This window comes from Melozone crissalis, unplaced genomic scaffold (genome assembly GCF_028551555.1).
Source record: "Melozone crissalis strain CALT ecotype California unplaced genomic scaffold, PUWL_Pcris_2 ptg000023l_1, whole genome shotgun sequence".
Taxonomy (NCBI): Eukaryota; Metazoa; Chordata; class Aves; order Passeriformes; family Passerellidae; genus Melozone; species Melozone crissalis.
The window spans coordinates 4654005-4681593 of NW_026535801.1; the positions used below are offsets into that span (position 1 = coordinate 4654005).

Below are 27589 nucleotides of genomic sequence, written 5' to 3' on the forward strand. Positions count from 1 at the left end.
TTTGCGCCGCGCCACACAACAAATATGGCGGCGGCCGCGGGCCCGTGGCCGTAGGGCCGGGCTGGGCGCGGTGAGTGGCGGCTCTGAGGGACCGGGGGACACTGGCACGGGGAGACCGCCGGGCTCGGGGGGCTCCTGGCTTGGCTTCATGAGATGGGTTTATTAGGGGGATTTGGGGTCTCCTGTCACAGATTTATTAGAGGGTTTGGCATCCTCTGCTATGGGTCTTTTAGAGGGATTTGGGATCTCCTGCCTTGGGTTTATTAGAGAGGTTTGGGAACTCCTGCCTTGAGTTTGTTAGAGAGGTTTGGGAGCTCCTGGCATGGGTTTATTGAAAGGGTTTGGGAACTCTTGCCGTGGGTTTATAAGAGGGATTTGGCGTCCTCTGTCACAGATTTTTAGAGGGGTTTGGGATCTCTTGCCATGGGTTTGTTGAAAGGGTTTGGGGTCTCCTGTCACAGATTTATTAGAGGAGTTTGGGCTCTCCTGCCATGGAAGTATTAGGGAGATTTGGGGTCTCTTGTCACAGACTTATTAGAGGGTTTGACATCCCCTGCCATGAGTTTATTAGAGAGGTTTGGGCTTTCCTGTCTTGGGTTTATTAGAGAGTTTTGGGAACTCCTGCAACGGTTTTATAAGGGGGATTTGGGATCGCCCCTCAGATTTATTAGAGGGGTTTGGGATCTCCTGCCATGGATGTATTAAGGGGATTTGGGGTCTCTTGTCACAGATTTGTTTGAGAGCTTTGGGATCTCCTGGCATGGGTTTATTGGAGGGTTTTGGGAACTCCTGCCGTGAGTTTATATGGGGGATTTGGGATCGCCTCTCAGATTTATTAGAGGGGTTTGGGATCTCCTCCCATGGCTTCATTAGAGGGGTTTGGGGTCTCCTGCCATGGATATATTAGGGGGGTTTGGGGTCTCCTGTCACAGATTTATTAAAGGGTTTGGCATCCCCTGCTGTGGGTTTATTAGAGAGGTTTGGGATCTCCTGCCTTGGGTTTATTAGAGTTTTGGGAACTCCTGGCATGGGTTTATAAGGGGGATTTGGGTTCTCCTGTCATATTTATTAGAGGGGTTTGGGATCTCTTGCCATGGGTTTATTGAAAGGTTTTGGGGTCTCCTGTCACAGATTTGTTGGAGGCATTTGGGATCTCCTGCCATGGATGTATTAAAAGGTTTTGGGATCTCCTGCCATGGGTTTACTGGAGGGTTTTGGGATCTCATGCCATGGGTTTATGAGGGAGATTTGGGATCTCCTGTCACGGGTTTTTACAGGGATTTGGGATCTCCTGCCATGGATTTATTAGAAGGTTTTGAGAACTCCTGCCATGGGTTTATTAGAGAGTTTTGGGATCTCCTGGCATGGGTTTATTGGGGGGGGGGTTGGGAGTTCCTGGCATGGATTTATTAGGGGAATTTGGGAACTCCTGCTATATGTTTATTAGAGAGTTTTGGGATCCCCTGCCATAGGTTTATTAGAGGGGTTTGGGATCCTCTGCCTTGGGTTTATTAGAGAGTTTTGGGAATTCCTGGCATGGGTTTATTAGCAGGCTTTGGGAACTCCTGCCACGGATGTATTAGGGGGATTTGGGATCTCCTGTCACAGATTTTTAGAGGGGTTTGGGATCTCCTGCCATGGGTATATTGGAGGGTTTTGGGAACTCCTGGCATGGGTTTATTAGAGGGGTTTGGGATCTCCTGGCATGGGTTTTTTGGAGGGGTTTGGGCTCTGTTCTCATAGATTTATTAGGGGGATCTGGGGGCTCCTGCTGTGGATCCCAAACAGGGGTTTGGGATCATTTGTCATGGATATCTTAAAGGGCTTTGGAGATTTCCTGTCATGGATTTATTAGAGGGTTTTGTGACCTCCAGCTATGAATTTATTAGAGGAGTTTGGGAATCTTATGGGTTTCTTAGGGGGTTTGTGGGTCTCCTGTCATGGTGGAAGTATTAGAGAATTTTGGGATCTCCTGTCATGCATTTATTAGAGAGGTTCTGGGATCTCTTGCCATGGATTTATTCCAGGGTTTTGGTTTCTCCTGCCATGGATGCATGGCAGCCTGAGGCCCTGTGCTCTGAGCTGTCCCTGGGCCACCCAGAATCCCTTCCAGCTGCTATTCCTGTGTGGCTTTTAAGGGAAGGAGGATCCAGAAATAAGGAGTGAGGGAGGATTTGGCACTCAAGTGCCTCTCCAGAGTGGTGGGTGGGTGGTGTCTCCTGGATATGGCCCTTTTTTGGGACAAACCATCCACTCAGGAGCTGCTGGGAGGAGATGCAGGGAGGAGAAGTGCAGCAGGCTTGACTGGAAACAGGAATGAGGACTGGGAGAAAGCTTGGATTGAGTGCCAAGCCCAGGAATTCCATCCAGCAGCTTGGGAGGAGGGGCCCTGACAGAGATTTTAAGGCAGTCAGGAGCTGCATTCAGAGGAGGAGAAGCTGATGCAAAGTGATTTAGTTCCTATTTATGTTCATTAGGAAAGTGAAACTTTAAAATCTTTCAGCTTTGATGTCTCAGATGAAGAAGAGCCAGGGGTTTGGAGGAGGTGGATAAGGATAATCCAAGGTAGGGGATAGTTCACTTGCAGGAATAAATAACAGCTTTGTGCAAAATGGAGTTGTGGTGGGTTGGATCCTCGTGAAGAGACTGCTCAGACCTGTGGTAATAGAAATGCTTTTAATTCACCCTTTTTTTTTTGTTACATTAATTTACATTTTTTCATGGGTTTATTTTTAGAATGACCGGAATAAGGTGGAAAAAAATATAAACAAATTCTTCAGTCAGGGCTTCCAGGTTTATCATAGAGGATTTTATGTGGCTGGGTTCAACTGCATTTTTTATAGTAAATACTTATTCTATCTTTTTAAAGGACTCTTCTGCCTTCACAATGTTTGGGGACTTATTTGAAGAGGATTTTTCCTTTATTTCCAACAATCACTATGGGAAAGGGAAGAAATCAAAGCCCAGAGAGTCTGAGCCTCCAGCTCCCAGGGATTTCACCAACCTCAGTGGAATCAAAAATCAGGGTGGGACCTGCTACCTCAATTCCCTTCTGCAGACTCTGCTTTTCACCCCTGAATTTAGAGGTGAGGTGCTCAAAACCTTCTTAAAATAATGTTGGGATTGATGTTTTGGTGAGACTTGCACTTCTGGTTATTTATTTAAGAAACACCGTGAACTCGGGTGATTTTGGGGCACAGTTCACTTTAAATAAATTATTGCAGAATAAAATCATAGTGTTTCACATTAAAATCCAGTAAATTTTTAAGGAGGGGATGTTGTCTTTTTAAATAATAATTTTTTACCAATTGCAGAGGCTTTGTTCTCCCTGGGACCTGAAGAACTTGGCACTCTGGATGACAGCAGGAAACCAGATGCAAAGGTGAAGGGAATTTTCCTGTTCATCTCAATTGATTTGGAGGAATATGGGTACAGTTCATGTGAAACTTAGGAAAATGAGTGAAAACCTGAATTTGACACTGAGAGACAGTTTGGTCTGGCTGATACTTGGTTTTCCACAGCATTCTAAGCTTTCATTGCCATCAGGTTTTACCTCAGAAATCAGACGTGGAGTCTGTTTCTGCTGAGGTGTTCTCCCTCCCACCTCATTCCACCCCTCCACCAACCCTTCAGGAGAGCTGGAGAGGGACTGGGGACAAGGGATGGAGGGACAGGACACAGGGAATGGCTCCCACTGCCAGAGGGCAGGGATGGATGGGATTTTGGGAAGGGATTGTTCCCTGGGAAGGGCTGGGATGGAATTCCCTGAGCAGCTGTGGCTGCCCCTGAATCTCTGCAAGACCCCAAGGCCAGGTTGGACACTGGGGCTTGGAGCAACCTGGGATAGTGGGAGGTGTCCCTGCCCATGGCAGGGGTGGAATGGGATGGACTTTAAGGTCCCTCCCTCCCCAAACCATTCCCACTTGGCTGTATAAGGTGAGGCACTGTATATTTTTGGGAACCAAGTCTAAAACTGCTTGGTGTGAAGTGAGTTGTGTGTGTTATGAAAGAGGCAGGGCTGGTTTGTCACCCGGGGGGAAGTTTATCACCCATGGGGGGAGTTTATCACCAAAGGGGTGGTTTATCACCCATGGGGGGGGGAGTTTATCACCCAGGGGTGGTTTATCACCCAGAAGGGACTTTATCACCAAAGGGGTGGTTTCTCACCCAGGGGTGGTTTATCACCCATGGGTGGGGGGGAGTTTATCACCCAGGGGGGAGTTTATCACCAAAGGGGTGGTTTATCACCCATGGGAGGGGGGGGGGGGGGGGTGTTTATCACCCAGGGGTGGTTTATCACCCAGAAGGGACTTTATCACCAAAGGGGTAGTTTATCACCCAGGAGTTTATCACCAAAGGGGTGGTTTGTCACTCATGGGGGGGGGGGGAGGGGAGTTTATCACCCAAGGGTGGTTTATCACCCAGAAGGGACTTTACCACCCAGGGGTGGTTTATCAGCAGCTTGGTGTTGAGTTGCCCCTGTTGTTGCTGGGCTGGCTGCTGTGGGGCTGTGTGTGACTCTGTTCCCTGCTGCCCTGGCAGGTTCGGATCATCCCGCTGCAGCTGCAGCGCCTGTTTGCCCAGCTGCTGCTCCTGGACCAGCAGGCTGCATCCACCTCTGACCTCACCGAGAGCTTCGGCTGGAGCAGCCACGAGGTGCCCATCTCCATCCCCACACCTCTCCCTGCACACACATGGGTTCTGGAAGGCTGGCATTTAGGAAACACCTTAAAATTAGGAAACGCCTTAAAATCCTTTGAGCTGCAGAGATGACATTGGATTGGGTCAGCTCTTGGTGTATCCTGTTGGATCTCCACATGGAGCCCCTGGCAGTTGTTTGCAGGGAGGAACAGAAGATTGTCGCAGACATCCTTTCATTAAAAATCCTTTCCTTAGGATTTTTTCCTCCTGAGAAGCCTCAGGAACAATATGTAAACATTGATTATCTGCTGCTGTGGAATGCAGCGGGTGGATCTGTGATCGGCCCATGTGGGATGTTTATAATTAATGGCCAATCACAGCCCAGCTGGCTCAGACAGAGAGTCTGGGACAGCTGCCTTTGTTATCATTCTTGCTTTTCTATTCTTAGCTTAGCTAGCCTTCTGAGGAGAGCCTTTCTTCTATTCTTTTAGTATAGTTTTAGTGTAATATATATCATAAAATAATAAATCAGCCTTCTGAAACATGGAGTCAGATCCTCGTCTCTTCCCTCATCCAGAAGCCCCTGTGAACACCATCCCAGAAGATGGTTGTTCTCTTAGATACAATTCCAGTTGCTTTTCCTTTCTTCTTACAGGAGTGTTTTTCCAACAGGCTCAGATACTTTGATTCTTACCCAAGTTGAACTTTGTCAGTCAGAGATTAATCTAAATCCAGGGAATGGCTTCAAATTGACAGAGAGCAGGTGTGAATGGAATATTGGGGAGGAATTGTTCCCTGTAAGGGTGCTGAGGCCCTGGCACAGGGTGCCCAGAGAAGCTGTGGCTACCCCTGGATCCCTGGCAGTGGCCAAGGCCAGATTGGACACTGGGGCTTGGAGCACCCTGGGATAGTGGAAGGTGTCCCTGCCATGGTAGGGGGTGGAACAAAATGATCTTTAAGATTAACAATAATAAATGTAGTACTTTACTACTCAAGGACTAAATGTATGAGTAGTCGTTGATACTCTGGGGCACTTGAAATGTTATTTTTGAGCCACAGGCCAAGCACAGCAGTGATTTGTTCCTTCCTGTGTGGGTTTCCCTCCTGCAGGAGATGAGGCAGCACGATGTGCAGGAATTGAACAGGATCCTCTTCAGTGCTTTGGAGACTTCCCTGGTGGGGACATCAGGCCATGACCTCATCAACCGCCTGTACCATGGCATTGTTGTCAACCAGATTGTCTGTAAGGAGTGCAAGAACGTCAGTGAGAGACAGGTAAAGCTAGGGATCTCCCACTGGGGGGTTCTCTCCAGGCTGCTGACTTTAAATGTTCTTGTTTTTAAAGTCCAAAAATGTTGTCATCCTTGTTGAGTGCCTTGTTGAATCCAGGTAGTGAGTTGTCACAGACAACTTTTATGGAAAAATCCTTTCCATAAGATTTTTCCTCCTGAGAAGCTATGAGGCCTCAGGAACAAAATGTAAACAATGATTATCTGCTGCTGTGGAATGCAACAGGTGCATCTGTGATTGGTCTCATGTAGTTGTTTCTAGTTAATGGCCAATCACAGCTGGCTTGGACTCTCTGTCTGAGACAGAAGCCTTTGTTATTATTCTTTGCTATTCTATTCTTAGCTAGCTTTCTGATGAAACCTTTTCTTCTATTTTTTTAGTATAGTTTTAATGTAATATATATCATAAAATAATAAATCAGGCCTTCTGAAACATGGAGTCAGATCCTCATCTCTTCCCCAATCCAATAACCCCTGTGAACACCATCACAGTGAGTGTTGGACTTTAGGTCTTTGGCTGCATTTTCTAAATGAGAGGTAAAAACTCCAAATGTTTTGCATCTTCTGAGTTCACAAGCCCTGCCTTTAGTAGATGTACTTAGCACAGAGTACAGTGAGGTAACAGCAAAACATACCTTGACAGTCTTTTATGCCCTTTGTAATTTAAAAAATTAGTTTTTAAAAATTAATTTCTATGGCTGTGTGAGGTTTTTTTACCCATCACTGTGATGAATAGGATGAGTATCTTTCTAATCACAAACTTCCACCCTTCAGAACCTCATTTCTTGTTGTCCTTTCTGCACAGGAGGATTTCTTAGACCTCACAGTGGCAGTGAAAGATGTGGCTGGCTTGGAGGAGGCCCTGTGGAACATGTATGTGGAGGAAGAATACTTTGAGAATGACAACTTGTATCGATGTGGAGCCTGTGACAACCTGGTTGAAGCTTCAAAGGTAACACCTTGGGGTGGGATGATGAAGGGTTAGATGGGATGTTAGAAAAAATTCTTTAGATGAGGGTGGGGAGGCCCTGGCACAGGGTGCCCAGGAAGCTGTGGCTGCCCCTGGATCCCTGGAAGTGTCCAAGGCTGGGCTTGGAGCAGCCTGGGATAGTGGAAGGTGTCCCTGCCCATGGCAGGGGGTGGCACTGGATGGGCTTTAAGGTCCCTTCCAACCAAAACCATCCTGGCATTCTCTGAAACCTCAGCAGGGATGTCAAGAAAAGGTCCTGTGGCTCATTTCCCAAATTGTTGCAGTTTTTTGTCCCTAACGTGGAGTGTGGTGTGATTTGGAAAGTATTGACTCCTTCAGCACCTCTGCTGCACCTTCCTCTGGGCACTCTGGAGGACTGGCTAAAAGATAAGTTAGAGCATAAAATAAAAATGTGCAATGGGAGAAATCATGGAAACTCAGTTCTGGAAAACCCAAATGAGAGAGAAGAACAATGGGCAGCTGTTGCTCTGTGCAGGGAATGGGATCTGTTGCTCTGTTTTTGTGGAGGGAAGCAGGCTCAGGCTGGTTTTGCCCTCTGCCCTTGTCACAAGCAGCAGAGCCCCTTGGCCTCCTGCAGGATGGGTGAAACTCTGCAGCCCTCTGGATGTGGAAGGGGTAGTTCAGAGGGAAGCTGAGGTCAGGCCAGGTTAATCAGTGACTTGGGAGTTCAGGAGCTCTCAGCAGTGCCTCATGTGTTGCAAGGGCTGGCTGGGGTTTAACTGGGCTGGGTTCAAGGCAGTACACGGTGAGTTGTTTGCCTCTCACAAGTGCTCATCCATGCAGGAGGAGAGTGGGAACTCTGAATTTTGGTAGGAAGTCACAGAGCTGGGGGTTGCCAGGCTGTGGATGCAAATGGAATTCCTAATTCAGGGGATTTCTTAAACCCTGTGTGTGTTCCTGTTATGGCTCTGGCAGTGGAGAGGAGGATGGAGACATTGGAAAGGCTCAGAAATGTGGCCATGGAGCCCACACCTGCTGCCACAGGTGGTACAAGATGGTTGGTTTTACTTCTCATGAGGGCTCTTGATGGGCTCACCTATCAAGTGGTCGGATCTGGATTAATCTGGAATCATTAAAATGGATTTTCCTGGCTTTCCTGCCTGGAGGGTGCTCCCCTGCAGAAATGATGGAGACTTTAACTCCTGTGACTGCCTGCATAGAGCCCATGGGCTATGGAAATGTCATTGCTGACTGGAATTTCACCAATGTCCTTCATTTGCTGTGGCAGGATCAGTGTGGGACTGGGTGATCATCAATCAAGGAGGATCTGGGTCACTTTTAAATTGTGTAGTTGGAAGGGAAATTGAGAATCGGTGAAGACATTTCAAAAATGAGGGCACTGGTTTATCTCAGGTGGTAACAAAGCTTTGGTGGAAAAGGATTTGGCCACAGCAAGGTGGAAGCAGAGTTTTGTTCTGGGTCTGTGCTTAAAGTGTTTTTTAAATCCCTTCCCAGTCTGCTAAACTACGCAAGCTGCCTCCCTTCCTCACCATCTCCCTCCTGAGGTTCAACTTTGACTTTGAGAAGTGTGAGAGGTACAAGGAAACAAGCTGCTACACATTCCCCATCCAGATCAACCTGAAGCCTTTCTGTGAGCAGGTGAGCACTGTTGACACTTGTTAAAATTTTCTGTATGCTCAGCAGAGAACCTACAGCTCAAGGTTACTTTTTATTTTAAATTTTGTCACGTTTTTGAGTGACTTTATGGTGTCCTCCTCCACTTTTGGACTGGACTACCATGTAGCTACAATGGGGAAGGGTAAAATAATTACCCAAAAGTTATCTAACCTTTCCTTGACAGGAAGATAATTATCTGGAAATAGAAATTAAAATTTATTTTTGTGTGGTGTTCTCTGATAGCATCATGTATAAATTGATCTAGATGTGCTTTAGGTGCCGGTAGTTATTCATTTTTCTCAGGAATCTCTTGTTTGCAATCATAAATATGTTTCTGGTTATAAACTGATGACAAATTTTGATTCTTAAACAACACAACAGAGGCGCTCTTATGGAACAGACATTTTTCTTCTTGCAGTGTTGCAATGCAAGCTTGGAAATTTCTCAGTGTTCGAATTTGAGGAAGCCTTTTTCCCCCTCCCCAGTTTTAGAGTTTCTAAGTGCTGCTTCTTTTCTCTCTCCTCTTTTAAACAAAATAAGCTTGGTTGTGAACCAACAGTGAAATTGAAAATATTTTGAGTTTCCAGAATGGTTCAGAATCATGCTTGTTTAATAATATAGATTGCCCAAGGAAGCTGTGGCTGCCCCTGGAAGTGTCCAAGGCCAGCTTGGATGGGACTTGGGGCCACCTTGGGCTACTGGGGGTTGTCCCTTCCCCTAGCAGGAACCCAGATGAATTTTAAGGTCCCTCCAACCCAAACCATTCTGGGATTTTATGATTTATCAGCCTGTGCCTTGTGCCAGCCCTTCCTTGTGTCCCCAGCCCTCAAAAGCCATTTCAGTCCCTGCATGTGCAAACACACACTGAGAAATCTCCAAAGTGATGCTAAAGGTATAAAGCTGTCCTTGTGTGAGAGACTGACCTCAGTTGTTGTTACAATTATTGTTTTTCTTTTTAAAGACTGAGATGGATGATTCAGAGTACATGTATGAGCTCTTCTCTGTTATTATACACAAAGGTGGCTGCTATGGAGGACACTATCATGTTTATATCAGAGATGTGGATGAATTAGGAAACTGGCAACTCCAAGTAAGTCCCTGAAGGCTTTTCTTCCTTGCTTTAGAGGTTGTACTTTTCAGAAAAATATTAAGAGCTGGTTGATGAATGTGCATCCAAACTTAATTGATATTTTAATGAGCCTTTGTGTGTGTTGTCTCATTGAGAAGGGCAGTTTAACAGAATGTCCTTCACACTCCTAGATTGTGCATGATGATGTCAGCACAAAATACTTCAGTCCTCTATTTGTGTGTGAAACCACAATATTTGTGAGTGTCTTTCTCACCCAGGAAGAAGAGGATGGACTGATTGAAGAGAAGGCTTTAAGAGACACTGAGAATGCCAAAGAAACAGAAAATCCACTGGCAGTCTTAAAAGGGATTTTATCAGAGGTATGGTATGTAAGGAGTTCATTGCATTGGTTTTGGAGCTAGGGAACCTGCAGGGAGTTGGTGTTTGTGAGAGTGGGCAGGCTTAGGTGTCCAGAGCTCTTCTGAGCTCGGCATGAAGGATTTAAAACTTGGCTTTAGTATTAACAGTGGCTCTTGGTACAGACAAAGGTCCTTTTGGAGTATTTCTAAGGCTGCTCACCAAAGCTGTTGCAAAAGGAATCAGAATATCCAGAGCTGGAAGGGACCCACAAGGAGCATTGATCCAGCTCCTGGCCCTGCACAGACTCCCCACCAACCCCAGCTTGTTCATCCCTGAGAGCTCCTGGAGCTCTGGCAGCCTTGGGAATGTGCCCATTCCCTGGGGAGCCTCTGGGGGAAGAACCTTTCCCTGATACTCAACCTAAATCCCCCTGACACAGCTCCATATGATGCTACAGTAGCTTATTAAAACCAGGAATGATTAAAACACTTCCAAATTGGCTTCTTTGTGCTGACCCCTTGACTTTTGTAGCCTTTGTTACCTTGGTTTTTCATTTCTCTGCAGGAAGAAGTGAAACAAATTCCAGTGGATCAATTAGGGCAGAAATTACTGGAGAAGAAAGGGGTGTCCTGGAATAAGAAATACAGAAAACAATATGGAGCATTACGAAAGGTAATCACAAGTTTGCTAGTTTTGGTTTTAGATAGCTTTTATAATCATTTATATTCTCATTGAGTAGTCAGGAGGATGATAATTGAGAATATGGACCCTTGGATTAGCATGTGCAAGGGGAGGTTTGTAATGTGAATTAGCAGGCTGGGGAACATAATATTCTCAAGGAATTGTCTGCCTGAGACTTTGTGTATTTTTTTTTTTCTAGTGCAATTTTCCAATTGGTTGCTGTATTTTATGATGTCTCAGGGAAAATACTTCAGCACTTGTGCTGTAGATGGATGGAAACCTGCTATTTGCTTGTTTTTTGAAGGGAGATATCTGCAGTTTCCACAATAAGTATTTAAATGCGGGTGTGAAGTGTTGATGTGAGTCTTTTACAGAGGTAAACTGAAAATACATGAGGAAGCACCATAAAATGAGGGTTGAATTAATGGGGTTTATGTTTCACAATGAGGTGGAGCAGCTTAATGCAGGCTGCTGCAGTTAAAACTTGGCCTCTTCTTCATCCTGTCCTTGCTTCCCTTTCAGTATTTGCAGAATCATCCTCAGATATTCCAGCTGAGTCCTGATGGAAATAAGGTCAGCCTGAAGGAGACGCACAAGCTCCTGTTCAAGCTGGATTCTCATGGACAAAATCTCCAGAGCCCCTCCCAGAAGAATGATGTCCAGTGGAACTGTGAGAAAAACCCCCCAAGGCCAAGGGCTGCTTCTGCTGGTTGCCACTGGTTTGATCTCAATGATTCCAAAGTCCAGCCCATCAAGGAGAAGGACATTGAGAAGCAGTTCCAGGGTAAAGAGAGTGCCTACATGCTGTTCTACAGAAAAGCTCAGCTGAAGAGGCCCCCTGAAGGTACATAAAGCTCATCTGGGGATTTTGGGGGAGCTTCCTGCTTTGACGTTTTTTCTGGAGTGGTTTTTTGTCCTTTCCAAGCTTTATTTTCCCCAGTTTTCCTTATAGTGATAATTTGAAAAAAGATTTAAATGAAGGTACAAGGAGGTGGTGATGTGTTGATTGGCTGTAGCTGACGAATTTTTTTTACTCTGCTCCACAAATAATGGCAGAGCGTCAGCTGAAACAAATACAGGTTGTTGCTAATGTCATTTATGTGTTAATTTCCCTTAAAGCAAGGTTGATTGGAAGGAGTAAAAGCATTTGTTTGTTCTTTATATCATCCTGCAGTTGAGTTTTCAGTGATGATTGTACTGTAATGTCTCCTCTTGATAACTTTTCTTGTTTTCCAAATCACATTTTAAGTTTATGTTCTTTGTTGCAGCACGTGGAAATCCAAGGTACCAAATTCCTGAGCACCTGCTGAATGAAATGAATGCTGCTAATACAGAGCTGCAAAAAAAGAGGTATTTTGGTGTCACTGAACTCAAGCAGCTCTTATCTGCTGGACTCTCAAGGGATTCAAAAGGAAAGAAATTCCTTGAGCAGAGTCAGAACTGAAATGGTTCAATATCAGAGGTTAATTGAAGAATATAATTTTATATCCATATTCTGCTGGTTCCCTGCCTTCCCTGTTAGCAGGCAGCCTGCAGAATTTCAAGGGAAAGATACAGTTTCAAATTGTACCATTTTCTGGTGAAAATCACTGCAGTTCTGGAAAGAGAGTAGAATGTGGTATCTTAACGGTGTTTATAGAGGGAATTCCTCACTGGGAGAAGGGGGAAGGACTTGGTTTATGGGGAATTTACAGATAAATTATATTCTCTGCCAGAAAAGTCAAGAGCTTGTGGTATTCAGGTTGGACAAAACTTTCCCTTGTGTTGAGGGACACAGGTGCTAATACACCTGAATCACAGTGAAGACATCAGAATACAGACACAGGAGTTACAATTTATGGGATATTTCACACAGGACTGTGGCTGCCCCATTCCTGAAAGTGTCCAAGGCCACTTGGATGGGGCTTGAGGCAGCCTGGGGTAGGGGCAGGTGTCCCTGCCCATGGCAGGGATGGGACTGGAAGAGCTTTAAGTCCCTCCCCACCCAAACCACCCTGGGATTCTGTTTGAGTGAATTCCACTCCTTTATTTTTTTCAAGGTTTGCTGCTACAGCTAGGGACAGGTATAAAGGAGGAGGGGATGTGACAGGGAATTTAGCCCTGGGGGGATCAGCTCCAGGAGAGCTGCACAGAAACATCTGTTTGGTGTTAAATTCACCACTTTGTTGTGTTGTTCTCCCAAAGAGCTGAATGTGACTCAGCAAACAATGGCATTGATTTACATCTCCACCTGAGCTCCTGCTATAAATTCCACAATGGGGCTTTGCATCCTTCACTTTCTTGGAAAGAGAGCGTGGTGGATTTGACAATTGACAGAAGGAAGACCCTGGGAGACCTTCGGCAGGCAGTGTCCCAGGTACCTGCTCTAGCAAACTCAACTTCATTTCCACTTGAGCCACTGCAACCTTTGCAAATAGATTTATGCTGCAGTCTTTGTGTCAGGGAGAAATTTTCAACAGTAAATGGAGCTTAGGAGGCTAAAAACTTAATATGAGTTTACATGGGAGGAAAGAGTGGTGTGGAGTCTATTCTTGAAGCCATGAAATTGCTGGAATTTTAACTTCAAAGTTCACATGAGCTAATTTATTGTATTTGGGCAGCATGTGCATGACTGTGGATTGACATTGCAGGACTCCAGGCTTATTCTTAATATTTCATTTTGTGACAGAGTTGGCTTTGTCTTTTCAAGGAGTCACCAATTAAGTGTCACCCAGTGAGCTTGGGAGCCAGGCTGTGGCAGCTTTCAGCAGATTGTAATTATTGTGAGTGCAGTGAGTTACTGCTCACTGTTATTTGACATAATTTTTCTGGTTATATTTCCCAATTAGATGTTGGAGTCTTGGGAAGGGGACATGGTTCTCAGCATGGCCAAGCCTTTACCAGCAGGATTACACCTGTACCAGGTGCTTGATGGTAAGAGCACTACATGCCAGGCCTCCATACTATTGCTGAATTTTAATTCCCGCAGCCATCAAAGATTTAATCTATACACCATCCTGGAGATGTGTATTACTGAACACTCTTCCAGCTCAAACTCATGTTTAATTATTTTAATTTCTTATTTCATTCTTATTAGTGGAATGAATGATTTTAAGACTTTGCTGTGAAATCTTTGTTGTGAAATGCAGATCTTGAGCAGATCTTAAGCACATTTGCTGACAAGAATGTATCAGTCTGTGTCTTGCCCTTGATTTGCTTGTGGATGTTTGCTTTCATAGGATTGGCCTAATAGGTGGAGGAGAGGATAGAAGAGAGGAGCCAGGGTGACATCAAAGGAAAATGTAGGTTAGACTCCAGCTGAAGTAGGAATTTTGTAAAGGGAAATGCTCACGTGAAGAGTTCATTAATTTATTAAGGGTACATCAGTTTTTCAAACTGTCATTCTTGTCTCCAGTTTTGCTTTGTTAGGCAATTCTAAGTGTCAGTTTTTACAACTTATTCAGTAACTTTCAAATGTTATGTTCTCTGTGGTCAGCTTTAGAAAATCACTGTTGAACCGGAACATAACCCAATTCTCCACAGTGTTGAATCAAAATACAGTGACACTCAGAGCTGCTCTAAATATTCCTCCCCATGCTTGTACAGTTTTTTAAGTGTAGTGATTTTTAAAAACTTGCTGACCCTGCTTGTGTGTTTTGTGGGGAGCAAGAACTTGATGATTTGCTCCTATTTTTTAGGAGATGAGCTGACCCTGGATGGCATTGGACTGGCTGATGGTGCAGACATCTTTGTCTGGAATGGGAAAGAGGTAAAGGAACCAAGCACTTTCTTCCTTGTCAGCTCTGAAGAGATAAGACTGTGCAAGGTCTTCTGGAAATACTGTACTGCTTTTGTAGTTTTCCATCTTTCTTTTAATATTAAGGCTATTGCTTAACCTGGAAGTGCTTGTGAAGCACAGCATTTTATTCTGTCTTTGTAGTGGAATAAAATGCTACTTTTAATTACTTTTATTGTAACAATATCCAGTTGATATTGACTTTCTCAAAAAAAAAAATAAAAGACCCCAAACTAAACAAAACCACCCAAACATGTAGTAACAGAGTTGGTTTTGTCTTGGTTTTATTTTTGGTGTAGTTTTTTTCTATTGCAGCTTTTGTGTTATTAAATTTTCTTCAGCAAGGAGCTTAGGTTGAATATCAGAAAGATTAAGCTTTTAAAATGTAAAATCACAATGTTCAGTCACATTTGAGTAATTCTTTAATGTCCTGAGGGGCTAAATTCCTGTGTCCTAGATTTTGCCAAGTGTCCACTGGTTTCCCAGTTGCTTACCATGGAATGGTTTGGGAAGCCACTTAAGGATCTCATTCCACCCCCTGCCATGGACAGGGACACTTTCCACTATCCCAGGCTGCTTCAAGCCTTGGCCAGGGATCCAGGGGCACTTGCAGGGATCCAGGGGCAGCCACAGCCTCTCTGGATAACATTTTTCTTTCTCTCCCAACACCCGTGGGTTACTCTGGTTGTTTGTTCAGTACGAATTTGCTCCGAGGAGGTTGGTTTGAATGGAGAGAGCGTCCACTTTGGTCTCAATTTTCTCCCTGCCCAGTCTCTTCTGTATTTTCTGGAGAAATACACAGCTGTCATTCCTTGCTGCTTTCCCTCAGGTTGGAGGCACGAAGGTGCTGACGGGCCCCGAGCACGAGCCCGTGGTGCTGAACGTGCTTCGCTTGGCCGAGCACAACGAGGGCGGCAAGGGGCAGCACTTCAGCGAGGCCCAGCACGTCTGCTCCTGCAGCACCAGCCTGGGGCAGCTGCACTCTGCCCTGGCTCCAGCCGGGGGCATCATCCTCAAAAACGGCTCGGGAGCAGACCCAGAAGCCAAGAACTGGGAGGTTTTCCGTGAGGAGGACATGAAGGAAACAGTCCGAAGTGTCGGGCTCAGGGATGGGTGCTCTGTGCTCATCTTAGACAGCCATGACCAGAGGTAACGTTTCTGATCATGATGGTAATGAAACAAAAAAGCAATTTTGGTAAAACCAAATTCCAATTTTAGTTGAAATTATCCTAACAGCATATATTCTTGCAACTAATTATCACTTTGAGCTTACACATATAATTATTTTCACCTTAAGTTTTGGAGACCGGTTATTTATCAGCTGTTAGGTTTTTCTGGCCCTCAAGATGCAGCACCAGTCACAACCTTTGATTTACCCTTGTAAAGGGGGAACAAGTCATGCTCAGTGAATCCAAAGCTGTCAGGGGGAAATTTGTGCTCTCATGACAATCTGTGCCCTCTGAGGCCTCTGCTGTGTGAGATGCCATCACTTTGAACAGCTTTGGCACCATTGGTTTATTGAGAGCTGTGCTGGTGAATGATGTAGCCCTGCTAATGTTTAATTTTCCTGTCTCTGACTGTCTTTGCACTGCTGATTCCCACAGCTTTGTCAACATGGCAAGTGGGAATTTGACTGCCTTCACCTATGACATCAGCTGGCTCCAAGTGAAAAACTTCTGTGGGGGGGAAGAGGAGCAGAAACACGTTAAAATCACTGCCACTATTGAAACAGTAAGGACTCTGCTTTCCTGAACAGCTTGGCCCCTGCACTTGGCCCAGCTCATTCCTTGTTGCCTCAGGAATGAAGCTTTTCCCTGCTGAAATTAGTGTTGAGCTCAGAGTTACAACCCCTGGGGTATTTGCAGGTAGCTTAAAACCAGTGCAGTGTTTTAGGGCCAAACACTTTTCTCTTTGGGCCACCCTGTAAATGGAAGTTTGAGATGGTGTCAGTAACCAGAGCAGAAAGAGAGGGGAAAGATTATCTTTGTGCACTGGCACTTGAGCAAGCAGGGGTGTTGGTGGCATTCCAGGCTGGAGGTGTTCATATCCCATTTAATGTCCCTGTCTTTTAGGTGATGGCAGATATCAAAATGAAAGCCATCAGGGAGCTTCAGCTGGAGGAGGAGCTGGGTAAGTGTTCAGCTGCTTTATCAGTCTGCTAATGCTGTAATTTACTGGCTTTTGAGTGGGTTTATAGTGGTAGAATTTTTCTTTCAGTGAAAGAATAAAAGCTGAGACTGTTGCTGGAGTCTTGAGGAGCCTCTCTTCAGTTATTTTTGATGCCACAGAGGGAGACCTTTAAGATAAAGCTGTTGTAATTAATCTTAAAGGTGTTACTTGTCTGAAATTCTGAGCCAAATTCCTATTTTATTCCCATTTGAATTACTGAATACTTCTCTCTTTCCTGCCCTTTTTGCTGCAGCAAACGAGAGCTGTCTTAGACCTGTTAGTGGCAATGGGAAACTCCTGTCTCCAGGTAAACTGAGTTATTGAATCACTGTTCTGTAAGAAATTCACTGGGGAGGTTTTGAGCCTCTGTTTGTCCTCTCCTGGGAGAAGTTACCCACACATAACTCCACTGATTCCCAGGCTTAACTGAACCAGTTGTGTGGGGGTGGTTTTTTTTTTTTTGGGTTTTTTCCAGTTTTAAAGTTAATTAACAGTACCAATACAAAGATAGGGGTTAAACTGAAATGTTCATCTTGGTTTTATTGCTGACATCCCTAATCCACCTGTGCTCCTGAGGGACTCTGGGAGATCTCCATGCCTTTGTTCTCCTCATAGGGCATTCCCAGATCTGCTGTCAGGGCTGAGCAAGCTCTCCAGAGAGCACTGAAGGGTTTTAGCTTGCTCTGAGGATGGTAAAACTGATGTTTTTATTTGTCCTCCCTGAAGTGCCTGAGGATTACACAGTCAAGGAGGCAGAGCTGAAGATGGGAAGCTTGCTGGGGCTGTGCCGTGGGAAAGCTCCAACTTCCACTCAGGTACAGCAGTGTGGGATGGGAGGAGCCTGGTGCAGAGACTTTCCTGAAGAGAATAAAGGGAAAAAAGGGAGGAATATTGCTCTTGGAACGGGCAAGGTGTAAATATCACAGGATCCCAGAATAGTTTGGGTTGGAAGGGACCTTAAAACTCAGCCAATTCCATGCCCTGCCATGGCCAGGGACACCGTCCACTGTCCCAGGATGCTCCAAATCCTGTCCAGCCTGGCCTTGATGTGCAGGGGAAGGAGCGGTTCTGCATTTCTAGAGACCAGGGGTGGCTAATGAGGATCTGCTGATGGCCATAACTCAACTATCTTTGCTTTTTGTTCCATTTTAGTGTGAATGTCATTTCTAAAGACATTCTTGCCACTGGAATTGTTCTTACACTTCCTTATTTATTCTGATGGTTTGCTTTTGGATTTTCAGCTCTTCCTGTACTTCATGGTTGGGAGTGACCAAAGCTGCAGCCCTGAGATGGAGATTGTTGTGGAGGAGAGTGCCTCTGTCAGAGAGGTAAGGCTGGCTGCTCCCAAGCTCCTGGACAGCATTCCTTGCACAGACCTGGAGGCAGAGGAGTTGGGAAGAGCCATGCACAGAGTGAAGAAAACTCTGGTGCTACCAATCCAGTGTTGAATTTGCAGCTTTAATTATTTATTTAATTTTTTAAAAGTGCATCTGAAAACTCTGGGGCGGAATTTGTTCAAGTAAAGGTACAAACTGACAGCACAAGTTTAATTTTTTACCAGCTTGGGAAAGGTGGCTCAGCTGATGTGGTGAATTTTTTGCCTGAAAACTATCTCATCCATGAAGGGTTTAATATGCAGCCCAAATACATCTTGTCTATCTAATTATATTGTTTTAAGAATTGACCAGCAATCAGTCACTCTCTAAGTCAGAAAATTCTAACATAGGTTTACTGAAAAAATCTATTTTCCAGCCTCAGCATTGACACAACTCTGATCCTGTGTTTCTCCTTTCAGTGTCTCAATTTAATGCTGGAGAAATCAGGATTATCAGGTTAGTTGTGTTATTTACATACTTTTTAAAGGAATTTTAAATATTTAAAAGTCATCTTTTCCTGCCATAAATTGTGTAAGTTTTTTCAATGATCTGTGTCCTTGTAATGGGAGGAGGGGAAAAAACATGAAGTTTTTATATATATATTTATATATATAACTTATATATATTTATATATAATTTATATATATTTTTATATATATTATATAAAATATGTTTATATTTTTATATATTTATATATATATATATATATATTTTAAAGTTTTTATATTTTTTATAAAAGTACTGTTTTTATTTTAAAGTGCTTACCATAGATTCAGATGATAATTTGACACATGGGAATGCCTTCTCTCCTCTGAAACTAGGGAAATTAATTAATTAGTAGGTGAGCAAGGGAGATCTGTGCAAATAAAAGAGTATTTTCATACAGCAGAAGGTCTGGGGAATATGAAAGTGATAATTCATTTGTGTTTAAAAAGCAAATAAAAATAAAGGATAAAAGAAAAAGGACCCTTGACACTTTTTAAGAGTTTTAGAATATTTTTCCACACTGGTTTTATTGACTGATTAGTTTTCTGTGTGTATCTTTTTTGGTAGGTGACAACTGGCATTTGAGAAGGATTGACTGGTGCTACGAGGCAGGGGAAGCACTAAGTCAGGAAGTAAGAGGAGCCTGTTTTAATCCCTGGTTCTTTGCTCCCTGGGGAGAAAGGCAGCTGTGGGCTGACAGGGATCCTGTGCTTTCTCTTCCTGCAGAATGCCACCCTGAAGGAGCTCAACGTTTGCAGAGGAGACACTTTGGTTATAACTGAAGGAAAGCTTCCAGAAAAGGTAAAAGGAGAGTGGGCAGTGTCTGGAGACTTGGAATCCCACAGTGGTTTGGGTTGGGAGGGACCTTAAAGCCCATCCAGTGCCATCCTGCCATGGCAGGGACACCTCCCACAGTCCCAGGCTGCTCCAAGCCCTGTCCAAGCAGATTGTCACTCAAAATTGTAGCATCATGATTTTTGTACCACCACCATGTTCCCCACTAAATCACACCCCCAGCTGCCACATCCACACATTCTTTGGACACTTCAGGAGCGCTGATTCCACCCTGGGCAGCCCATTCCAAAAGCTTAAGTTTTAAACAAATCTTTTCTCTCTTCCTGTGCTAAAGGTGAAATTTCACCTTGTCTGCACACCAAACTTGAGGAGCCACCTGGTATTTTCTGTTCCAGGGTTTCCTGAAAATCCCCATCTGGTGGCTGAAGCCTTCAAGCCATAAGAAACATGGAGAGAATGCACAAGAGCAGGTGAATGGGATCACCTGGAAGATGGAGGCTTTGCAGGTGTCTGCTGCAGCAGGTGAGCTTGGCCAGGCTTTGAAAGGAATCATCTGTGGTTTCTCTTTAGGTGAAACCCAAAATTTAATCCAAAGCCTTAAAACCCTTCTGAAACCTAGGAAGGGCTGCATGAGTTGCATCAAGGTTATGGTGAAAGGACCACTCAGGAGACAGATGCAGTTCTGGATATAAATGCTGGATAATCTTGTTGTAGGGATGTTCCTCAGATGGATTGGCTCAAAACACCACCAAATTTTGTAGTAGGGGCTCTTTATTTGTCAGTCTCAAAAAATTCTAAAATAGATTGAGTCTCAGAAAATTCTAACATAGATTAGAATGTGTGGCAGCAGTGTAAAGCATCTCCTTCATGAGCACAGATGTGATTGGTTTCAAATGCCAGACTCCTGAAGGCACAGTGAATTCCCTTCAGGCTGTGTTGCTTTTTGGGAAGCTGTAAAATGAAGGATGGCTAAAGCTTAAATAGTATCAAAGGTCTTAAGTGCAGTGTTTTAACTGTGTTTGTCTCCTGAAGGTCAAATCCAAAACCAGCCAGAGCAGGAAAATCAAGTGAGGACTGAGAAGAGAGGAGAAAATGAAGTGGAAATAGAGAATTGGGAAATGTGGAACAAATTGATTTTTCATTATTTATTAAAAGTAATATTCCTCTGGTGCTGAGTTGTGCTGCAGGGCAGGATCCCTCCCTTTGTAGAAGTTTCTTTTGCATTTTTCTCCTGCCTCAAACCTTTCTGGAGTTTCTCTTTCTCCCCTGCTGATTCCAGTAGTGGAGCTAAGAGCAATTTAGCTTTGCTCACAGTAGGTTTGCCCAGTAACTAACACTATTTATTAGTGGCACTAACTGCTCCTAGCTCTGAAATTTGCAGTATAGGATCTGTGTGGGAACTGTTTGGAAATTATTGGGGTGTATTTTGTGTGCTGGATGTGGCCATGGCAGGGGGTTGGAATAAGGACGCCTTTAAGGTCCCTTCCAACTCAAACCAGTCTGGGATTTCTGGATATTCCAAGTGGACTCCAGACTCCTTCTCTAAGTGAAATGTGACCATGCAGTGGCTGTTATCTCTCAGGACCATACAAATCATGTTGACTCTTCCATTATTTGTTTCTTCTTCCTCCAAAGCTCCACCAGAAGCCACCCACCCAGGCCTGGATCTGTGTTATGCTGGCAGGATAGAGATAGCAGGAGAGGCCTCTCTGGAAGATCTGAAGATGCAGGTTAGATGTTCTCCTGTGTGGGACTGTGCAGCAGCGCTGTGGTACCTCGAGCTCTATTAACAGCTCTTTTCTATTTCCTTTTCCCCTGTCTCCAGTCTGTTGTGCCATGGTGTTTATGCCATGGCCGCTGGTAAGTACCAAGAGGCAGCTGGAGCACGTAGCTCAGACACTTCTTTAGTGTCCCTGCTGTCCCCATGCTCCCTGTCACCTGGCCTGGCCTGCAGGAGCCTCGTTGCACATCAGCTGAAGCTCTGCCTGGCAGCTTTTGTCTTTATTTCAGTGTAAAATCTCTCCATGGGAAGCACACACACATAACAAGCACCTCCTAAAAAGCCACTTTGCCATTTCCACATTGTTCCTGTATTAGTTCCTTGCATCTTTTTGGTTTTTAATTTCTGTATGTGGAATCTGATGAATGAAGAATTGCTTTGGGGTGCACAGGTTTGCCAGCCAGGAAGGTCTGGCTCATTTTGTTTGGCCAGAAATCAAAACACCTTTGTATGGTTTTAATACACTAAAAACCAAACCAAGCAAAACACCCCAAAAGAAAAAAAAAATAAACCCAAAACCCACCCCAAACTCACAAAAATGTAGCACCCAGACCTACAAAAGGCTCTGTGTGGCTTAAGCAGTGATTGATCTAGTTGAACTGCATGGGGAAGGGTCTCTCACCTGATTCTGCTCCATACCAACACTTATTTTTTGGGTGTGACTTCAGTTTTGGGCTCTGCCAGGCGACTGCTATGGAGAACTGTTTGCAGCTTGATCAAGGAAAACTGGCTGAGCATGGGAAGTGCTGTGTCCTTGGGAAGGGCTTAGAGGAGCTCAGCACTTGGCTGGAGACTGGGGCAATCACTGCAACAGCCTCATTCCCTCCCAGTTGTTCAAATTTTGGTTAAAAAAAGAAATTGGGTACTTTGGAAATGGAAGTTGAGTTGAGAATTGTTGAGAGGGAGGGAAATCCAACTCCCTTTGAGGTTGAAAAGTGAGTATTTTTGCTCATGGCCACAAGCAACAGCTGGTGTGGAATAAATCTCAATACCTTGCCCAGTACTTTTCTGGGAGCTAATCCAGTGGTTTTCTGTTTTTCCAGAAAAATTATTGAGCAAGTATTTCTGTTTTTCAGGCTCTGACCCTGCCCTGCTGCCAGGATCAGGTTGTGCCCCTGCCCTCGTTCCTCAGAGCTTGGACAGTGGACAGCAAAGGCCCCGGGAAGCTCCTACGGGATAACAAGAGGAGGCTCAGGTGGGTTCCCTGGGCTATGTGCAACAGGCTGGACCTGGGATGGACTGGGGGAGATTCATCAGCTCAGTCTGGGTTGGAAATGATCTTAAAGATCTGTAGTCCCCTGGGCAGGGACACTTTCCACTATCCCAGATTGTTCCAAGCCCTGTCCAGCCTGGCCTTGGGTACTTCCAGGGATCCAGGGGCAGCCACAGCTGCTCTGGGCACCCTGTGCCAGGGCCTCACTGCCCTCACAGGGAGGAATTTTTCCCAATATCCCATCCATCCCTGCTCTCTGGCAGTGGGAGCCATTCCCTGTGTCCTGTCCCTCCATCCCTTGTCCCCAGTCCCTCTCCAGCTCTCCTGGAGCCCCTTCAGGCCCTGCAAGGGGCTCTGAGGTGTCCCTGGAGCCTTCTCCTCTCCAGGTGAGCAGCCCCAGCTCTCCCAGCCTGGCTCCAGAGTCATGTAGACAATCTCTGCTCTGTTTTCAGTGACTACAGACTGGGTGCCAGAGTGCAAATCTGCATAGAGCCCTTGCAAGAAGAAGAGAATTTGGGGTAAGAGCTCAAGATCTTTATTTCTCTTGTTTCTTACAGCTCTGCATTTGAGGGAAGCCTTCACTGGGCAGCTTTTGACTTCAGGGCTCTCAGGACGTGGGAAAACCTTGGAAGTTGTTTATTGTTTTCCACAGACAATGTGAGGGAGGGCAGGAGTGGCAGGAAAGCTGGGAATTGTGAAAGCATGGCTCACAAGAATTTCTATTCTCTCATCCTGCTGCCAGCCCCCACGAGCTGCTGCTGCGAGTCCAGATGGGAATACCAGGAGAGAGGGACTACTCCAGCTCCCGGGATTTGGTGTGGGATATCTCCAAGGAATGCACAACCTGGGCTCTGAGGCAGAGAGTGGCTTCTCACTATTGTCTCCCTGCAGATAAAATTGAAATAGCCAAATACTTCCCTGAGAGATTCGAGTGGCTGCCAATATCTAGCTGGGTAAGAGCTGGAGTGACAGAATCCAACAGTTGTTGGAAAGGAGTGTTTGTTTGGACTGCAGTTCCTTAGGGATTGAATTTAAGGAGAATTCCAAACTCTTCTGCTTTGATTTTGTTCAGACACAGCAAATCTCCAAGAGGAAAAGGAGGAAAAAGCAGGCGAGTTTGCAGTCAGCACCTTACCACCTGAAGGATGGAGACATCATTGGGGTGAAGGTAAATTTCCCTGGATTTAATTGTTGCACGAGGATCAGGTCCAGGCAATGTCCCCTTTGCAGTGTCTTCATTTCTTCCTGGTTTTCTCTCATCCTGCTGCATTTCTGGGAGTACTGGGATGTGGGTTTGGACACTTCATTCTGCTGATAGGAAATTTCTTGCTCTTGCTCCTTTTCCTTTTTCTCCTGGATCTTTGTTCTTGCCCTCATTTTTTGACTTTTTTTTTTTTTAATTCTGAATAAATCCAAGGAATTGCCCTTTCAAAATCACATTACAGACACAAACTGTTACATATTATGGATTACTGAACTATGACAGTTCTATTTCATGGTGTGAAAAGGAATTACCCAGCATTGAGCTCTCAGCTGGCAATCAGGCTTAGTTAGAAGGAAAGAACATTCTGGCTGGGTTTTAGAGCAGCAGGAGAAAAATGTGATGTCCTGTCCTGCTGTTTTAGCCTATTGGAAGAAATCCATCCCTGGAACTGTTCCTGTCCAGGTTGGATGGGGCTTGGAGCACCCTGGGATAATAAGGTGTCCCTGCCCATGGCAGAGATGGGACTGGATAATTTTTAAATCCCTTCTAACTCAAACCGTTGCAATTCTAATGAACTTGAAATTAATCAGTGCAAAACTAATCAAAAGCAACAATCTGGGAATTTATTGTGTCAGCTAGGAAATAGTTTTACCTTCTGACTTTGATCTCTCCAATCCTTTTTTATAACAGAACCTTCTTCTTGATGACACCAAGGACTTCAGCACTGTCAGGGATGACATTGGGAAAGAGAAACAAAGGCAGCTGGCTCTGGAAAAGAGGAAAAGGTAATGAGCATTTAGTTTCATTTTTCTTTAGAAATATGCAAAGTGTTTGCTGCTTTTCAGAGGAGCTGTGGCTGCCCCATCCTTGGAAGTGCCCACAGCTAGGTTGGATGGCGTTTGGAGCAACTGAGATAGTGGAAGGTGTCCCTGCCCATGGCAGGGGGTGGCACTGGGTGGTCCTTAAGGTCCCTTGAAATCCAATCCATTCCGTGATTCTGTGGTGGTGTTTGCAGGGGCCCCAGGACGAGGGAAGAGATGAGAATCTTGAGTCCATGTTTCATGTATCGCATATCGTCTCATATGTCTCACATGTCATATATGTCTCACATGTCATGATGAAAATTATATGATATTATATGAAAATGATATATTATAACTATACTAAAAGAATAGAAGAAAGGATTTCATTAGAAGGCTGGCTAAGAATAGAAAGGAATGAATAACAAAAGCTTGTGACTCTCAGAGTCCGAGCCAGCTGACTGTGATTGGCCATTAATTAGAAACAACCAACATGGACCAATCACAGATCCACCTGTTGCATTCCACAGCAGCAGATAACCATTGTTTTTCTTTTCCTCTGAGGCTTCTCAGGAGAAAAATCCTGGCAAAGGGATTTTTCAGAAAATATCATGGCAACCCGATTCAGCCTAATTGGATAATTTTGGAGGCCAGTGATGGCTGGGTGTTGTCAGAGCACCCAATTCCAGTAATCCTGCAGGGAGCACTTGGATAATTCAAACTCCTGGCTCTCAGTGTTCCTCACTGAGCCTCGTGCTTTTCCTTCCTGGAACACACCGTGGGGATGAAAATGAACCTTTGGCTGGCCTGGCCTGGCACTGGCTGTTTTCACAGCTCCCTGGAGCTCAGAGTAAGGCCAGGCTCACCCTGCTGAGGCCCAGCACTGAGCTTTACCCAGGTTATTTGTGTTTTCCAGCCGCCAGGAGCGTGCCCAGGATCCCCTGTTCCCCGAGGAGAAGCTCACCACGAAGCCCCGCAAGCCTGAAGTGGCTCTTTCCATCAACGTGGGCGTTTTCAGATAGCACCAGGAGCTGCTCTGCCCACACCACCCTGTGCTAACCTGGCCTGCAGCTCCAGCAGCAAGAGGGGCTCTCCCAAAGGGTCTTCAAGGATCCCTGAGGCACAAACTGGCTGTAGGATTCAGGATAACTCTGATTTTCTTCTGCTCTCTCTTGGGGAAGTGCTTTAAGGGTCCCTTTCTCAGTGTGGTACTTACTCTCAGGCTGAGTAAATGCACTTTATAGAGGAGGAAAAGGATTAATATATTGTATAACCCCTCAGTGACTCTTTTTTAACCACCCAAAATGCTTTGTTGGGTCAGATCTGACCTCCTGCACCATCACTACTGAGATCTAATGCAGTCATATCATCTCTTTTTAGAATTGTTTCCCATCTCTGATCACTGAAGTTGCTGCTGATACCAGAATTTGCTTTTCTCTCTTTATCTCTAAACCTAAGTCTGTAAGAGCTGGAGTCAGCCCTGACAATGAAGGCAGTGTGGAAATCTCTGAGCAGAGTGTAGGAAATTGGCTCAAAAAGAACAAGTCCAGGATCTGTCAAGATGTAAAACCTGGAGACATCTTTTGATATGGAACAACAGGGACATAATCTTAGATTTTTGAAGTTTCTGGGGCTTGTTTTGTTGCCCATAAACTTCATTTTGCAATTTCTAGGCTATTTTTGTTGTCCCTGAACTTCATTAACAGGCAAAACGGTTGGAAAAAACGGACAGATCCAATTTTTGAGCTTCAGTGAGTTTTACTGTACTCAGGAAAAAGGCTTGCATTTATTTTCAGTGCTCTTCGTCAAAGAAGTTTCCCTCATTTCCCATCTTTCCAGCTGTTCTGATACTCTGTTACATTGGAGAACCTGTTTCTCTTGGTGTCCTGAGCTGACTTTGAGCAGCTCACTGAGCTCCAGGTCAAAGGCTCTGAAGTATTAACTCCAAAGTGAGCCTGATTATCCTGAGTTAAATCTGTGACAATGACAGGACAAAACACAAGTTTGCTTTTGGGGGCTGCAGTAAATATTTGACCTATTTGCTGTATGTAAGAGGAGCTGCCAGTTGAGAAGATTTTCAAATTTTGGATAATAATATGAGATTTTTTATGTACCTTTTATAGGTTAACACTACTCTAGTTTTTCAGACAGCAAAAAGATAAAAACTGACACTCTGCTAGCAGCAAAACAAAAGAAGTGAAAAGCACCATGAAACACACAATTATTATTTATTTCTGTGCATATCTTTAGAATTCAGCAGGTGCTCCTGTGCTTTTTGGGGCTGATGCTCTGCAGAAGGAGCTGTTTAATGTCCTCACTGACTTGGATCCTGAAATCCCAGTTTCATGGATACATTTCCTGCCTGTGGAGAGGGCAGTGGATGTTTTCCCATCTTCATTTGTGTCGCCTTCTTTCCATGTCAGGTGTTCTTGGGAGCCTGGCTTTACAGCAGGGATCAGAGGTGCTGATTCCAAAGGTTTGTGTTCCCACATGGTTCCAGCCCGTTGGATTTGTTTGCTGTCCCTTCAGTTCCTCTGGTTCCTGCTGGAGAGCTGGACTGAGCTCAGCCTTCCCCTCCTGAATAACTCTGGTCTCTCCCTGAGAACACCAAGTTTGGAGAAATCGAAATGCAAATTCCAAGTGGGAATTTTGTGCCTTTGTTCAAGTGTAATGTAGCAGCACCTGCACTGAACCAATCTTGGATTATTTCTAGTGTTGGCTCAAAATGCTTTTTGGTTTTTTTTTCCTTCCTTGAAACTCTTGTGGGCCATTCCACAATGAGAGAGTTCATGGAAAACGGGGCTGGGGAGAGGAAACACCTTTTGAAAACGGAGTCTTGGTGACTCTGTGGGTTCTGATGGTTATTTGCAAAGCCTGGAAGAGCTTTCATCTTTATTTTTCAAGTGTTCTTCACAAAATAAAATGCCATTTTTATCTGCCTAGTTGGCTTGTCTGTGGATATCTCACTGGTTGGGAGAGGCACAAACGGGTTTCTGATGTGAGTATTAATTAGCTCTAATTTTCCAACGTTCCTGAACCAACATTCCCATCTCTGGGGAAGGTTTCCCCATTCCTTGTGGCTGTTGTTTCCTGAGCCTCCTGCCTTGGTCCTGGCTCAGGGCTCTGAGTGCAGGAGCAGCTTTGCTTTGTCTCATGTTTCCAGTCCCTGTGGGGAAAGCACTGAGGATGGCAGGAAAAGTTCCTCCATCAGGACACAAAGCCACTCTGATGCCCTAGACTTATAAAAAGCCTTGGAAAAAATTTTAATCCCAATTTTAATGCATTTTTTGGACTGGTTACTTTGAGCAACAGGTTTTGACTGAAATTAGCAATTGGTTTCTAG

At 44.8% G+C, this 27589-nt stretch overlaps 1 protein-coding gene across 4 annotated transcripts; it reads left to right on the forward strand.

Annotated features, from left to right (window-relative positions):
- Positions 1-27180, forward strand: USP40 (ubiquitin specific peptidase 40). 4 transcript variants are annotated; one of them, XM_054278266.1, is made up of 32 exons: positions 1-70; positions 2870-3086; positions 3315-3382; positions 4543-4656; positions 5752-5916; positions 6736-6882; positions 8377-8520; positions 9500-9628; positions 9886-9987; positions 10532-10639; positions 11171-11492; positions 11917-11998; positions 12833-13004; positions 13477-13561; positions 14326-14396; positions 15253-15572; positions 16028-16154; positions 16496-16553; positions 16846-16899; positions 17319-17407; positions 17834-17920; positions 18388-18424; positions 19022-19086; positions 19181-19255; positions 19645-19771; positions 20885-20979; positions 22106-22224; positions 22695-22760; positions 22985-23195; positions 23315-23410; positions 24137-24231; positions 25163-27180. In XM_054278266.1, exons 2-32 carry the CDS (start codon positions 2888-2890, stop codon positions 25266-25268), a joined length of 3735 nt encoding a protein of 1244 aa, XP_054134241.1. In that variant the 5' UTR covers positions 1-70; positions 2870-2887; the 3' UTR covers positions 25269-27180. The 4 variants fall into 4 exon arrangements, 3 of the variants coding, with proteins under 3 accessions (XP_054134241.1, XP_054134240.1, XP_054134242.1); XR_008483125.1 differs by lacking the exon at positions 1-70 and having other exon boundaries at positions 2709-3086; positions 25163-26268; positions 26312-27180; XM_054278265.1 differs by lacking the exon at positions 1-70 and having other exon boundaries at positions 2709-3086.
- The last annotated feature ends 409 nt before the right edge of the window (positions 27181-27589 follow it).